At 45.6% G+C, this 16,015-nt stretch overlaps 2 protein-coding genes across 2 annotated transcripts in view; both read left to right on the top strand.

Moving 5' to 3' along the window:
- Positions 1-1,382, top strand: part of nfxl1 (nuclear transcription factor, X-box binding-like 1) — a 13,047-nt gene extending 11,665 nt beyond the window's left edge. The window contains exons 24-25 of the mRNA XM_076163103.1: positions 1-52; positions 130-1,382. The exon at positions 1-52 is cut by the window's left edge and continues 2 nt beyond it. Coding sequence (XP_076019218.1) covers positions 1-52; positions 130-321 — 244 coding nt within the window. The 3' untranslated portion in view covers positions 322-1,382. The remainder of the gene's footprint in view (positions 53-129) is intronic.
- An 813-nt stretch (positions 1,383-2,195) lies between these two features.
- Positions 2,196-15,747, top strand: corin (corin, serine peptidase). The gene is made up of 24 exons (XM_076162910.1): positions 2,196-2,267; positions 3,713-3,845; positions 5,716-6,069; positions 7,663-7,774; positions 7,867-7,971; positions 8,042-8,277; positions 8,368-8,481; positions 8,869-8,976; positions 9,389-9,499; positions 9,731-9,853; positions 9,975-10,097; positions 10,372-10,603; positions 10,735-10,877; positions 11,228-11,335; positions 11,495-11,608; positions 11,698-11,808; positions 11,909-12,032; positions 12,178-12,306; positions 12,391-12,440; positions 12,590-12,776; positions 12,876-13,038; positions 13,119-13,227; positions 13,383-13,516; positions 13,752-15,747. The coding sequence occupies exons 1-24, from the start codon at positions 2,202-2,204 to the stop codon at positions 13,932-13,934; spliced, it is 3,372 nt and encodes a 1,123-aa protein (XP_076019025.1). The 5' UTR covers positions 2,196-2,201; the 3' UTR covers positions 13,935-15,747.
- The last annotated feature ends 268 nt before the right edge of the window (positions 15,748-16,015 follow it).

Here is a 16,015-nt window from a genome sequence, read left to right as displayed (position 1 = left end):
TAAGGAGGCAGAGCAGCAAGCGGTTCATGAGGAAGAGCAGAAGAAGCTCCAGGTTTATCCTCGTCAGCACTTGGACTGGTTTGTTTTCAGTAGTTATTAGGATGTTAATCATGTTCTCTAAATGTCCAGGAGGAGCTGGATGCGTTCGAGAAGCGTCAGCAGCGAGGAGGAAGGAGGAAGAAGAGAGGGAGGAGAGAGGAGGTGGAGGACGAGCAGGGGAGGGTGGGGCTCTGGTGCAGGAGGTGTGTCCGTTTTGTCCTCGTCCCACTGGGTGGAGCTTTGCTGTCGGCCGCCGCCTACTACCTCCTGACTGCAGCCTGAACACACACATGGACACACTGATTTCAAGATGTGAAAATGTGATCACCGGGACGAGCTGCAGTCGACACACACACACTCACACACACTACCTGTTTGTATCAGTTGTTTTGGTATCTATGGGAGGGTCGATTGATAACTCCTGAGCCGCATGGCAGTGAGCATGTCGTTAATAGTTCACAAAAGTAAGGATTTCTGTAGTGTTTATAATTTCAGATCTGACTTCACTTAGGAGGTTGAATGATGTATCCTGGGGCTATCCTTACAAGGCTCACAGGTGTCAATCAACGCTCATACTCACAGTCAGTGTTAGTAATCGCAGCAGTGGGTTTTGAGTCATTTAGTCATGGAACCTTTTCCTCCTGCCTTGACTTTGGTTCAATGTTGGTTTTCTTATTGCATGTTTCTGGAATATCCTGTTGTTCAGTTTCCTTCGTCGTTTCTTGGTTTTGTTCTTTAAATTTGTTTACTTTGATTGTTTACTTTTCTCATTGTTTTATTTCCTTTGTCTGTTAGCCATGATGCTGGGTATAGTCTAAATATTATTAAAATCTTCGTCATCATCACCTTCCATCATTTGAGAACTTAAAGAAAACAAAACTATCAGTAAATTGGGAAATTTGATTAAAATCGGAAATGATACGTGTGCGATTTCTCATTTGAACATTGTTTTGTTCATATTTCTGCTGTGGGGTCACGCAGCTAAAAAGTGAACAGAACTTATTTAAAGATATGCTGGACCTAAAGGTATTGACGAGCCAATCGACTGGTAAAGCCTTAACCTTTTAGAAATGATGTCTACTCCAGAGTGAGATGTTTCTGTTTGTGTTTGGCCCATTTTTGTTCATGATTCAGAAGTTGTGTTTTTTCTTAAATTGTGGAAAATTACACAAGTGAGAATAATGTGTGTTAAATTTATCAAATCTTACAATGTTGTTTTATTCTGAGTATTTTCATGTGTTTGTGTCCGAAAGGCTTTTATTTTGGTGGGGAAAAGTACAGCATAAGTTTTGATGTGTTTTTCTTTATGAAGTATTTGAAAAATAAAATATACAACCTCACAGCAGTGTTTTGTTTCTGGAACTGCTTTGTTAGTGTTCAGTCAAAGTTGAGTTCTCATTCTTCATCTCGTGAATGAATTAGTCAACTGCAACCCAACTTGGTGACCTTACTACTTATGCAAAGGGTATTGTGGTCTCAGCAATAAACATAATCAACCCAAAATATAATCTCGACCACTGAAAACATATTGAGGGTAAAAAGTTGGATTTTGAGTTGTAGTCATTCAGCACTCGCAACCTGTGGGCCATTTATTATGAATTAAAAGTGAGTAGCTAAATGTTTATATTGTGCAGCATAAATGCAGAAGTATACCTGCATGTACTGTTTATTTGAGCTGAGAGACAGTGTGTGTGTGTAATAGGGGGGCTGGGGAACAAGGCTCCTGTCCCAGCATGTACTTGTGAGAAGATCTGGCTCATAGAGAGAGAGAAACTAGACTTATAATCAAATGCTAACACCTTTTCACATGTCAAATCTGTGAGTTTGTGTGTGTGTATTTCTATCGAGTTTTCTTTTGATTTTATACAAACACTGATTTTCACTGTATGTGAGAGAGAGCGACAATGACAGAGACACACAGACAGAGAGAGAGATTTCCACACAGTAGCCAGGGACATTTAATACACTCAGGGAAGGAGAGGAGAATGTTGGAGTGTGTGTGTGTGTTGGCGGGTTGGGGGGTGGGATGGGGTGGGTGACCACTGAGTGACAGAGAGTCCTCCAGGCTTGCAGCCAGTCAGAAAGCTTGTGGGCGGAGCCTCTCTGTCTCTCTGTCTGTCTCTCTCTCTCTCTCCCTCTCAGATGATGGTCAGCAGCAGGTCATGGTTGTGCGGCGGGAGACCTGCTGCCCGCCAGACACCGGGACCAGAACACCGGGAGACACCACGGTCAGTCAGTATATCTCTCTATCTTTCTCTCTCTCTCTCCTTCTCTCCTCCTTTGCTTTCCCCTTTTCTTTCTGTTTGAACTCCGTTTTGTCCGATTCTTACTTTGTCTGAACTGAAAGTGTTTGCTGTTAAATTGGGTAAACGACCCATTAATCACCCTTGAACCGACTACTCGATCAAGTAATACAACGACCGAAGCTCAGCATGAAGTCAGATTATTGGTAATAAACAAATGCGAGATGTGTCAGTAAATTCAGATGGTTTGCATGAAACTGTGAAGCGGGTGAGCACACGTTAATATAACTTTAATGGACGCTGTGTGTGTGTGTGTGTGTGTGTGTGTGTGTGTGTGTTGTTATCATAAATATTGAATGAAGTATATTGAATTCGAATATGAGTTATCCTTGGTTAGCCGGTCATTCAATGCAAACATTTACTAATTAATCGATGAGTTGATCAACAGAAAAAATAGTCAGTGACTATTTTAATGGTTAGTCGTTCAAAATGTCAAACATTTGTCTGTTTCAGGTTGTAAACTGTGATGATTTTCTGTGCACACTAAATATATTCTGAAACTCAATAATATCAATAATGAATGTGAAAAAAATGCTGCATTTATAGATTGACGGTTCTCTGTGTGTAAATAATTCAACCCTTCAGTCATCAGTTATTAATCAGAACCTGCCAATATTCTGATCAATCTGCTGAAAATGACAGCAGATGAAATTCGAGTTGACTGATGTTTGTTGCTTTGCACTTTGTGCCAACGGAAACATTCATTGTCAGATGTGATTGAAATGATTTTCTCTGATCAAGGCCGCACACATGAACTTATTGATTATGTAGAGAAATCAATCAATGCTGAAAAGAGGGAGACAAAGAGACAGAGACAGCGATAAGGAGGGAGGTATACTGTAGAGAGAGTGAGAGCAAGGAGAGAGACAGACACCGATAAAGACAGAAAGACAGAGAGAAAAAGAGTGAGAAGGGGAGAGTGTCAGAAACAGAGAGACAGGCAGAAAAAAGAGAGTGAGCGAGACAACAGTCAAAGAAAATAAGCTAGCTATAGAGACAGACAGGCTGGTAAATCAGTCAGTCTCTCTCTGTCTCTCTCTCTCCCTCCTCTCTCTATCTGCCCCCCCGCCCCCGGGTGTTGGGTGTCAGCTCGTCCTCAGGTGGTGCTGATATCGCCTCAAAAATAACTTTGCTGTCCAATGGAAACTCTGACACGACAGAAACACACGCGTGCACACACACACACACACACACACACAGGCCCCCCGTCCAAAAACCCTGACAAGATAAAAATAACCACCGGGGGCAGTGGGCGGGGCTTCGGGGTGGTACAGGTCACTGTGGCAAACATCACTAACGACATTCTGCTTGTTGTGAGTGACAGCACAAACACTGCATTAATTAAACGAGGCACTGATTGGCCGTTGCAGACTCCAGCTGAGGCTGTGATGGGTGGGGAGGCGTGTCCTCAGAAGCTGGCATCGACCAATCACCTGCGACTTCTGCTCTACATTCTGATTCCCACTGTGACGGGTCTGCTGCTGCTCGTCCTGTGTCTGACAGGTATGTACACACACACTCACACACATGGGCGTGCACCCCCCCCCCCACACACACACACACACACTCAGACATACAACACACACCCATGGATAACCTAAACAGACGCACACATGTGAATAAACACACACAACACACAGTAAAATAAAGAATTTCAAACAGAAGACACAAGAGGATGGAGGGAGGAGACAAAATGTAGAAACAGTTTGACTTCTTCTCTTTCATCTCCTCTTCCTCACCAGCTGTTTCCTGTCCTTGACTCATTACACACAGACACACACTGCAGAGGGCTGTAAAGCTGTGTGTGTGTCTGTGTGTCTTTCTCTGACCATTAAACACGTAATGGTCCTTAAACTCTCTCTTTCTCACTCTCTCTTCCTCGCTCACTTTCTCTCTCTCTCTTTCTCTTTCTGTCTCTCTCGCTCTCTCTGTGTGTGTCTCTCTCTCTCATCTCTGTCTCTTTCTCTCTCTGCCTCTCCCTCTTACTCTCTCTCAGTCTGTCTCTCTTGCTCTCTGTCTCTCTCTCTGTCTGTTTCTCTCTCGCTCTCTCTCTCTCTGCGACTCTCTCACTCTCTATCTCCTTCTGTCTCTCTGTCTCTGTCTCTCTTACTCTCTCTCTTTGTCTTTTTCACTCTATCTCTTTCTCTCTGTGTCTCTCTCACTCTCTATCTCCTTCTGTCTCTCTGTCTCTGTCTCTCTTACTCTCTCTCTCTCTCTGTCTATATCTGTCTCTCTCTTTGTGTCTGTCTCTCTCACTCATCTCTCTATCTCTCCGTCTCCCTCTCTCTCTCTCTCTGTGGTCATTAAAATGCATTGCTAGCATCTCGTGTTCCTTTTTGTAAGTTCACTTTAAATGTTTCAGCACTTTCATGTCGCATATATGTTGAATTAAACATAAGCACTGTGTATTTATTGCTTGCAGTGTTTCAAACACACACACACAAAGACACACTCATTTTTGCTTCTCTGATCTTAAAGAACAAAGGCGCTTTTATGTTGCTGGAACTTGATTCAGTTGTCCAGCAGGTAGCAGCATTACACAGAACAAAACGCAAGCTGTACGATACCGACGTAACCTGATTTTCAGGCCGGATTTGGACGTCATTTCTACGATAAACATCTGGTTGATTTTGTTTTCCCACTGTGATGAAACAAGACGCTAAGAATGTGAAGTCGAGTGGAACATGAATGCATCAGAGCACGACCAGGTTCATAATCAAAGCGTAATGTATTTAACGTTAAACAGACTTTATTAATCATTATTCCACTGTGATGATCAACAGCAGGTCACACACATACATACATACACATGATTGTCCATTTGTGTGTTTGACACTTCACACGCAACCAACTTCACAAACTTAAACACATCATTGTGTGTGTAAATATATTGTTCCGTCCAGTTCACCATGGTAACGACATCACACATTATTCATGGAGTTTTCTCATTGCACACACTCGACAATCTGTGTGTGTGCGTGCGTGCGTGCGTGTGTGCGTGCATGTGAGCGTGTGCGTGTGTGTGTGTGTGCGCGCAGCATGTGTTGTTTGGTATACATGCCATGGACAGGTGTCCTGTCTGCGTCACATTTGTCCTATTAATACACAGACACACGCACACACACGCGCACACACACACACACACACACACACACACACACACACATGCGGTAAATTCACATGTTAAGTCATTTTCTTGCACATGTTATTGATGATATTTCTCTTAAAATCCATTAACTTAATGAAATTATGTATTTTTCTTGAACATTTCTCTAATGTGGTGTCATGCCCCTAGAGGTTAAAATGTTTATTACACCCACATTATCAACAGTGTGGCTGAAAAGCTGTCAAACTGAACATTTGTTTGTTTCAGGGATTTTCAGCAGCAGCCTCTTAGATTCCAGCCCCCTCCCCTCCCCCGAACTCATGGCTGACCGGGATCACCACGGCAACCGCACAAACCCCTCCTCCTACGAAAGGGAGACCGCCACCGCCAATCTCGGAAATAACAGCACCGATGATAACACTACGCACAGTCAACACAGAGAAAGCACATCTGGAGCGACGGCTGTGGAAAACGTAACCAGTGACTCTCCCTCATCCTCCTCCTCTTCCCCTTCTCTGGGCCCACCCACCACTGCCTTCACCCAGCCGCCTGACTGGCTGGCATCTGTGACGCAGTTGAGCACTGCCTGGCCAATCAGCACCACACCAGAGCTTGATACAGGTAACCACGATAACCACACCACAATACAGGCTTAAGATGATGGATTGGAGCGTACAATGTTGAGGGTTGACTGATAAGTTTTGAACCTCTAACGTCAACTTGTTGAAGTTCATACGACACACTTGTGTTGAGGTCGGAACTTATCAATCACCTCATGTAAGCTGGGTTGATTGATGTTAGGCAAAGTTTTTGGTTCAGGAAACTTTGACCTTAGATGCAGATTAGCTCATCTTAACTGTACATGGGTTGATTGATAAGTTGAGTGTCTCTTACTTCATATCACTTTAGGAAGTTCAGAACTTATCAATTGACTCATGTAAACTTGCTTGGTTAATGTCACTGAAATATCATGGTGCATGAAATCTTCACCAAACCTTACATGATGCTGGCATATAAATATATATATAAATATAAATACATATTTAAATGTAATAGAGCATCACGTCCTGAGCAGGACAGGATTTCCTCATAGGACAGGATTTCATGATTTAATGTTCCCACGTCCTCAACATCCCTGATCTGACATGTTACCTCCCATCGCCTGGCCATGTGTGTGTGTGTGTGTGTGTGTGTGGAGGTCAAAGAGTGGACGTCGTGTCATTTGCCCAGCTGCATTAAAGCTGCATTCTGCATGGACACAGCTTAAAAATTCTACAACGTCTCTGTCTGTGTCCTTTCCTGTCAAACACTGAAATCTTATTAGTCCCCATTACTGCAGAATGGATGAGGCTGTACCTGTGTGTGTGTGTGTGTGTGTGTGTGTGTGTGTGTGTGTGTGCTGGACAGACAGAGAGGAAGCTGCAGAGTCTCTGAGCTGAATTCAGATCTACTGTCCTCTGTTCTCCTCTACTGACCTGAGAGGGGGAGAGAGAGAGAGAGAGTGCGAGTGCCTGTGTGTGCTTGTGTGTGTGTGTGGGGGGGGGGGGTGTCATCCAGTGGCCATAATGATAAATCGTTCATTTGGTTTCTATTTTAAAATTCCCCTCGTCTCTGTTCCTCTACTGTCCTTCAGTCTCTCCTTCCTCTGGCTCTCTCTCTCTCTCTCTCTCTATTTCTCCCTCTTACTCTCTCTCTCGCTTGCTCGCTCAGTCTGAGGTGAATGCTGATGAGAATCCGTCTGTCCTGCTGTCTGATTGGACACTCAGCAGACAAACTGGCTGTCGATTGGTTGATGCAGACAGATCCAAAGTCCTCTGAGCAGACTTCTCACAGTTTACTGCACAGCACAGTAAAGCTTGCGGCGTCCCGACTGAGGGCCCAGCGTCTTCACGTGGTGCAATCGGAAAACAACCCACGTGAGCTATTGAGGCTGTAGTCTGTGAGACTGAGAGAAACAAAATGAGACAGAAATAATTCTACAAGCTAAAGCCTCAGAAACATGAAAAGCTTCACGCATGTTGTTTCTCTGTAGGTTGTATCATTGTGTTGACGTTTGTGGGTCTCTTACACGTCCAAGTCTTTGAATGGACCTTTATGGATCCATGAACATTCCCTCAGAAAGTGTTTTGTTTTCTTATGACAATTGACCCTGAAATGCTCTCTCTCCCTCTCTCTCTCTCTCTCTCTCTCCCTCCCTCTCCCTCTCTCTGACAGGAAGTTGTCAGCTCCTGGTCGAGCCTCAGTGTCATATGTTGCCCTATAACCAAACATGGCTCTCCTCCTCTGTCGCCGTGGTGAAGAGCTCAGAGGTCGACATGTTGCTCAGGTAACGGCATCCCTGGGATCTTCTCGTTTACATCCTCCAAACTTCGTCCCCGACGACTGAGCGAGTCTGCGTAATTTGTCTGTGTGTTGCAGGTTCTTCAGCTACCTCAGCCGACTGTCCTGCTACAGACACATCATGCTTTTTGGCTGTTCGCTCGCTCTGCCGGAATGTATTGCTGGGGACAACACACACAGCAGGTAACCAACGCACACCCACGCACACACACATTGTCAGTAATTACTTCATGGCATCTGTGTGTGTGGATAGGCAGGTTTTGCTGCCCTGTGCGTCGTTCTGTGAGGCAGCGAGGGAAGGCTGCGAGCCCGTCCTCCAGATGTTCAACGCCTCCTGGCCCGACTTCCTGCGATGCTCTCAGTTTGCTGACATCACTTCCGGGTCTTCAACGCAGCCATCGTCATCACCATCGTCATTGTCACCCACGGCAACATCCGTCCCAGCCCAGCCTGCCTGTTACACCCCAAGACAGATCAAAGGGAAAACCTGTGAGTGAGCCCAAACATAAAACGCACAATTGTAATTGGTCAGATGCTTTGATGATATCATCAACCTCCATTTCTGTGATTGGCTGCCAGCTGTATGTGGAGGGCAGGACCAATTCCTGTGTGCGACAGGGATTTGTGTCCCACAGAAACTGGTGTGTAACGGCTATAATGACTGTGATGACTGGAGCGACGAAACACACTGCGGTGAGACACACAAACACACTTTATCGTCTTCTATTTAAATAACAGTTTTGCAGCCTGTAGTCATGGTGAGTTTGGAAGTGATTGATTGAATGACAGCATTGGGGAAGTCCAGGGTATGTGAGTGTGTATGTGTGTGTGCATGTTTGAAGCAGAGAGGTGGTCACCATGACAATGTAAGGATAATATGAATTGGGATTCCTGGAACGTGTAGAGAAAGAGAGACCTCTTCTTCACCCCTCTCTCTCTCTTTCTCCCTTTAACAATTTACTTTTATACTACTGAGGGTGTTTGTTTACTGTGACAAATTCTGAAAAAAGCAAAAAGACACATCAAATGTTTTCTCTCTCTCTCTCTCTCTCTCTCTCTCTCTCTCTCTCTCCCTCTTAGTTTGTAGTGATGAAGAGTTCCAGTGCAGTACTGGTCGGTGTCTCTCACCCACAATTGTATGCGACGGTTATGACGACTGCGGAGACCTGAGCGATGAACTCAACTGTGGTTAGCACACACACACACACACACACACACACACACACACACACACACACACACACACAATTTATGCCTTTGGAGCTTTTATTTTGGTAATGATAGAATCGTTAAATGTAGAATCCCAGCATTTTGCTAGGAGGAGCTTAGCAAAGCCTGAATTGTCTCTAACGCGGACGGCAGCGTGATCGTTTTCTCTTCGTTTGTTTGTTTGTTTGTTGATTGACATTGTAGAGCCAGCTCAAGATAAGCCTTGATATTCCAGATGTGTGACTTCACTTCAGTGACACACAAACAGATAGTCTTTTTTGCTTCATGACAAAATTAGTCCAACAGCCAATATCAGTGGTCAAACACTAGAGGTGCTGTCCCACTGAGATTAGTGAGATTAGATTAGAGATTATTGTGTGTATGTGTGCAGTGTGCGATGTGGCTCGTGAGCATCGCTGCGGTGATGGACGGTGTGTGTCCAAAGACTGGCTGTGCGATGGAGACCATGACTGCCTGGACAAGAGTGATGAGGTCAACTGCTGTGAGTTACTATGACGACCACACACACTGAACAATCATGAGCATCTCCTTGATTAACTGTCTGAGATTAAAGATTTTAACTTATTGCAGCTCCTGTTGAGTCTTGTCTCGTTGTGATTCAGTGTTTTCAAAGTGTGAATGATGAAGTGACAGAAAATGTGAGTCACGCTGATGATTTCATGGCGTGTGTGTGTGTGTGTGTGTGTGTGTGTGTGTGTGTGTGTGTGTGCAGCCTGTAAGAGTCAGGGTCTGTTGGAATGTAGGAACGGTCAGTGTATTCCCTCTGCGTTTCGTTGTGATGGAGACGACGACTGTAAGGACGGCAGCGATGAAGAGCACTGCAGCAGAGAGCAGGGTGAGACATCTGTCTGACACACACCTGTCTGTCTGGTATTGACAATGGGCCCGCTCCATGTTTATCTGTGTGTGTGTGTGTGTGTGTGTGTGTGTGTGTGTGTGTGTGTGTGTGTTTTCAGCTCAGGGTGCTTGTCTTCCCGGTCAGCCCAGCTGTATCTCCACTTCCTGTCAGCTGCCTTGTGTAGGCGTTGGCGGCTCTGCCTGTGACCCCCGGAACAACAACAACAACAACAACAACTGCAGTGAGTTCATAGTGTGCAGGATCGGAACAAGAGCAGACCTGAGGACAGCGTACATACGCATTGATTGATAAGTTATGATCCTGGTCAATAATGGAGTCAGCATAAATCCTTGTTTATTCCCTCATGTGATCGCTCCAGGCTCAGGTCAGAACTTGTCAATCAACCTTCATGACGCGTGAAATCCTGTAAGGTCATTATTGTTGTTGTTGTTGTTGTAGTGGTGGTTTTGCGTTCTGAGGTGCAGTTCTGATTGTGTCTTGTTGGTGGCGTACAGCGGGTTGTGAGCCCATCACTCTGGAGCTGTGTATGAACCTCCCATACAACCTGACCAGCTTTCCAAACTTCTTGGGACATCATTCCCAGAGGGAGAGCTCCGTGTCCTGGGAGTCCTCACTGTTCCCGGCCCTGGTCCAGACTGGATGCTACCAGTACCTCATGTTCTACGCCTGCACCCTGCTCGTCCCTCAATGTGACCCTGTGACCCTGCAGAAGGTCCCACCCTGCAGGTCAGTACCAAATAGGGACTAATATGGACTAACAAGTTAGTTACCAGGTCACGTCAGAGTCTCTCTCTCTCTCTCTCTCTCTCTCTCTCTCTCTCTCTCTCTCTCGCTCACTGTCTCTCGGCCTGCTGCAGGTCATTGTGTCGTAGCGCCAAGGAGAAGTGTGAGTCGGTGCTCGGCATTGTGGGATTGCAGTGGCCTGAGGATTCAGACTGTAGTCAGTTTCCAGAGGACGGAGGAAACATGACGTGCCTGCTGCCAGAGGAGGGCGTGGACGGTGTGTGTGTGTGTGTGTGTGTGTGTGTGTGTGAGTTATGTGTCACCATTTGTTGCAGTTGTATTTTTAGGAACACTTATCAGGGTTTCAAATCACTTTGCATTTATCATACTTATCACCAAATGGAATGAAAGAAATGGAAGTAACAGTTATATTTGTTTAGTAATAAAACTATTAGCGATAGAAACAGTGGTAGTTACAGTTGTGCAGTACTAATAGTATTGGGAGTAGAAGTACAAGCACTAAAAGTCTTAAACATGGCTAAATCAGTAGTAGTACTATTTCTATTACTACAAACTGTGACTCTAACGTTGTTGTTGTTGTTATTGTTGTTGTTGCCATGGTAACAGAGTGCTCTCCCAGCCACTTCAAGTGTCGCTCGGGTCGCTGTGTCCTGGCAACCAAACGCTGTGACGGACACCTGGACTGTGACGACCACAGCGACGAGGACAACTGTGGTGAGGCGGCTTCTACCTGTCTGTCTCTCTGCTTTGGCAACTTCTGTCATTGTCTATCTGTCTGGCTCATGCCCCAGCCCCCTCTCTTTCTCTTTTCCTCTCCCTCTTTCTCTCTCTCTCTCTCTCTCTTTCTCTCTGTCTTTCTGCCCGCCCCTCCAGGTTGTTCTGAGCGAGCTCTGTGGGAGTGTCCTGGCAGTCAGGTGTGCATCAAAGCCAGTATGATCTGTGACGGGTTCCCAGATTGCCCCCTGCTGGTGGACGAGGCAAACTGCTGTGAGATGCTCCCTCATGACACACCAGGTTAATGCCAGAGTTTGATTGATTATTGATTGTAACATTTGTTTTTGTGATTGATTGGTCAGCGGTGTGCAGAGATAACGAGCTGTCCTGTAACAACCATCAGTGTGTCCATCGAACACTGTGGTGTGACGGCAAGAAGCACTGCTCAGACAGCTCAGACGAGTGGAACTGTGGTAACACACAAACACACACACACACACATACACTTTAGAAAGCCTACTGCCGATTTTTCTGCATGAAGTCCATATTGATCCACCTGTGCTCTGGCTGCAGTGTCCCTGTCTGATCGATCGGGTTCTGTGCTGACGGTGTTCAAGACGGCGGCAGAGTATCAGGTCTGCGCTGATGAGTGGAACCATGAGCTGAGCGAGCTGACATGTCACCAGCTAGGACTAGGGTAAGGTTAGTAACACACACTTACACACACACGCACGCACGCAAGCACACACACACACACACACACACACACACACACACACACACTCACAGGCACGCGTCTGTAGAGCTCATATTGATTAGAATGAGTGTTTATGTTCCTGAAGGGTTCCCTCTTCGGTTTCTATGGTTCCCGACCAGCTGGGTGTCACTGGCCGTCGCCGTTGGTTACACGTTCATCCGGAGTGGAACCTGAAGAATGGCTCGGCTCTGCAGGCTCGACTGGAGAAAAGGAGGTGATACACACTGGCAGCAGAACCTCAGCAGAACCTCACAGACCAGCAGGAAACTCAATATAACACTTGTCTGTCTGTCTTCAGTCACGCATGTCATTCCAGGAAGAGAGTGTCTGTCCTCTGTTCCACAGAAGGTAAAGCTCTCATTTACATCAAACATTGATTAGTTATGTCTTTGTTTACGACACATTTATTAATCTCTCTCCTTCTCTCTCTCCCTCTCTCTCTCTCTCTCTCTCTCTCTCTCTCTCTCTCCCTCTGTGTCTCTGTGTCTCTCTCTCAGACTGTGGGTTTCGACCTGCCATGGGCTTGTCCCACCACAGGAGGAAGAGGATTCTAGGAGGGCGCGTGTCACGGCGGGGGGCGTGGCCATGGCAGTGCTCACTGCAAAGCGGCCAGAGTGGACATGTGTGTGGCTGCGTCCTCATCGCCAAGGGATGGGCCCTGACTGTCGCTCACTGCTTTGAGGGGTGAGAGGGATGGGGGGGCATGTGGTTTAATGCTACCTCTCTCTCACCCTCTGTCTCTCTCTCTTTCTCTGCTTCTCTCTCTCTCTCTCCACCCTGCAGGAGAGAGAGTGCAGACCTGTGGAAGGTGGTCTTGGGTCTCAGCAACCTGGACCACCCTGGTCCTCACAGTCAGAGCCGTCGAGTTCGATCCATCATCGTCCACCCGCGATACAATCGAGCCGTGGTGGACTACGACATCAGCGTGGTCCAGTTGGACTCTGGGGTGAGACAGGCACTCTGTATTGATGATACAATTGATGATTAATACTGATCAGACAGTATTGATGAGGACTTTGGTTTCAGGTGGAAGAGACAGCCTTTGTCAGCCCGGTTTGTCTGCCTCAGATCGGACAGCTGCCGTCGCCTGATTCCTACTGCTACATTACAGGCTGGGGTCACATGGGCAACAGGAGTGAGTATACACTTACACTTACGCGTAAACACACACATTCTTCCATTCATTCCCTGCAGTATTAAGGCCTGGGTGTGTGTGTGTGTGTGTGTGTGCGTGTGTGTGCGTGTGTGTGTGTGTGTGTGTGTGTGTGTGTGTGTGTGTGTGTGTGTCAGTGCCCTTTAAGCTGCAGGAAGGGGAGGTTCGGATCATCTCTTTCTCTCAGTGTCAGTCTTACTTTGACATGAAGACCATCACTCCCAGGATGCTGTGCGCTGGTTACGAGGCAGGAACCGTCGACTCCTGCATGGTAACCGCATCTCCACTGCAGTAACATGCAGTGCAACATGCATACTCTTGGCTAAGAACTTAACTATCAACCCTTGGGGGGAAAAAAGAGATGAATTCCTGTACTGAAGAACAATGTCCGTCATTCACTCACGTCATTCACTCTGTCTCTCTGTCTATCTCTCTGTCTATCTCTCTGTCTCTCTGTCTGTCTCTCTGTCTATCTCTCTGTCTCTCTGTCTATCTGTCTGTCTCAGGGGGACAGCGGGGGTCCGTTGGTATGTGAGGTGGACGGGGGACGCTGGACTCTGTTCGGTCTGACATCCTGGGGCAGTGTGTGTTTCAGCAAAGTTCTCGGCCCGGGAGTGTACAGCAATGTCACACACTTCACTCCCTGGATACGACAACAGATCTACACACACACGTACCTGCACGACTGACACACACACACTGACACTTCCTGTTCCCTCTTTGCTTCCTGTCTTCAGCATTCCAAGAGGAAGTGATGTGATCAAAACACACACGCACACACACACACACACACACTCAGTGCCTATCTTCTCTGATGGGCTTCCTGCTGTGTTGTTTAACTTGTAGAGTCAAACTTATATGCACACACTAATAAGAATTCTTCTTCTTCTTCTTCTTCTTCTTCTCATTATCATTATCATTATTACTATGATTCAGATGTATGTTTACAGTGCAGACTGTTATCTGTCTCTGTTACTCATTGAAAAGTAATTGAATAACTTTCTTTCGCTGAATCATATTTGTTTCTTTTTTTAAATGTACTATTTGTATGCAATTTTTTTTATGTGTTTTAGAAATGTGAGCGTTTAGTCAGTGAAAATCAGCGGTTCATTCGTCAGCTGTGGTCCGGTTCGGTTCGGAACATTATAGAAAACGAAACAAGCGCCCCTGTTGCCACGCCACTTTAACCAGTGGATACCATTGACAGATGTCGGAACACAACGCGCTCTGCCTCCACATCAACGGGCAGCCACAGTGTCTGCGTCACAAAGACGGACGTCCCGTGTTTGGAGGCCGATGTGACCTTTCCCCTAAAGTATCGTGCTATGTTAGCATGGTAATGCTGATTGATGGGCTAGCATCAAATATACATAAAGCACATTGTGTTTAATGTTATTTTTCCATTTTTGTTTACTTTTTAGTGAATTATGAAGTATTTGTATAATATACTGACTGAACTGTGATGTTCTTCTCTTTGAAAGTCATGGTACACATACGTATACTCCTCTCGTTCCCTCCATAGACGCGAGGATGTCATGGCGTTAATGGTGTTAGTTTTCCAGTTTTTGTGTCACCACACAAACACACGGCATTTAAGCTGAATAACACAGATTTCAAGTTTAGATTTCAAGAAGCTGTTGCACAACTTATGCACAACTCGTAGCTTAATGCACAGCTCGCAAGTACAGATTGAAGGCAGAGCTAAAAGATGCTTACAGCCTAACAGGTTATTCAAGCTTGTGCAACAGTGGCAATAACACTAACTATTAACTGATTTTAACCTAAACAAACAGTAACTCATGATATATCTGCAGTCCAAATGTGTTTTTCAGCATCTCCTCTCGCTAATGGGAAAAGTGAATATTCTGTAACCATAAAACACTGCCAGCTAGTGTAACTTATGTACATCTCCCTCAGCGAGCTCAGGCTGAGCATTGTGTCGTGTCACAGGTTTGAATCCGGTCAGGGCAGGAACGCAAGGTCCCTCCCATCGGGCTGAGCACTTTTATCCCAAAATGCTTCACTCTGTAGTGCCTGTATTTACACTTAGCTAAAAAACAGCTGCGTAAAAATCGTCATACTGTATGTGTGTGTGTGCGTTTGTGTGCGTATGTGTGCGTGTCGATATTAGCGTGCCCATGCTAAGGTCTATCTACAACATTCCAACTGTTGTTGTGTTGTGTGTTTGGTTTTTTAAAAGTATTTTTCTACAGCTTTTTGTATGTCACGCTTACTACACAGAGCCAGTTTGTGTGTGTGTGCGTCCGCGTATAGTATATACAATTATGATAAGCATTTATCTTTGCATACATATTTCATGTGTATTTGACATGTGCAACAGTTTTCTGATCTGCTTGATTATCACTGATGACTATGATGATGACAGTGATGATGATAATGGTGATGTTTGGATCTAAATGCTGTTTGAAGAGATTGAAGTCTTGTGTATGTAAACAGAGAAATATTTGGTTTGTATCACCTTGTATCACCAATAAAGATATATACACGTAATATTCTCTGTGTGTGTGTGTGTGTGTGTGACTCACTCTCAACAGGCATGCTGTCTCCATTTTCAGCGTGTTTCCACTTCCTCTAATTACCTTTTTATATTTAGATGTAGTGTTTTCAGCAAACACTCCATGTTTGTTTGTCTGTTTGTCGGCAGGTTCGCTCCATAGCAGTCGGCCTGAGGGTGGCGATGTAATAACCACTTCCCCTCTTCAGCCGATCAGTTTTGCACCATAACTCTGTCTCACGAGGTCTTCCACAA

This window comes from Genypterus blacodes, unplaced genomic scaffold (assembly GCF_046128005.1).
Source record: "Genypterus blacodes isolate CSIRO-AG114 ecotype Tasmania unplaced genomic scaffold, CSIRO-AGI_Gbla_v1 ptg000129l_1, whole genome shotgun sequence".
NCBI lineage: Eukaryota > Metazoa > Chordata > Actinopteri > Ophidiiformes > Ophidiidae > Genypterus > Genypterus blacodes.
The sequence above is the reverse complement of the archived record's forward strand: the minus strand, read 5'-3'. Positions and strand labels throughout refer to the sequence as shown.

Excerpts from the sequence above, each read along its gene's own strand:
- corin (XM_076162910.1), top strand. The coding sequence starts at position 2,202 with ATGGTTGTGCGGCGGGAGACCTGCTGCCCGCCAGACACCGGGACCAGA. Across the intron at positions 6,070-7,662 it reads CACACCAGAGCTTGATACAG|GAAGTTGTCAGCTCCTGGTC; the intron begins GTAACCACGATA and ends TCTCTCTGACAG. Across the intron at positions 12,777-12,875 it reads GTCGCTCACTGCTTTGAGGG|GAGAGAGAGTGCAGACCTGT; the intron begins GTGAGAGGGATG and ends TCCACCCTGCAG.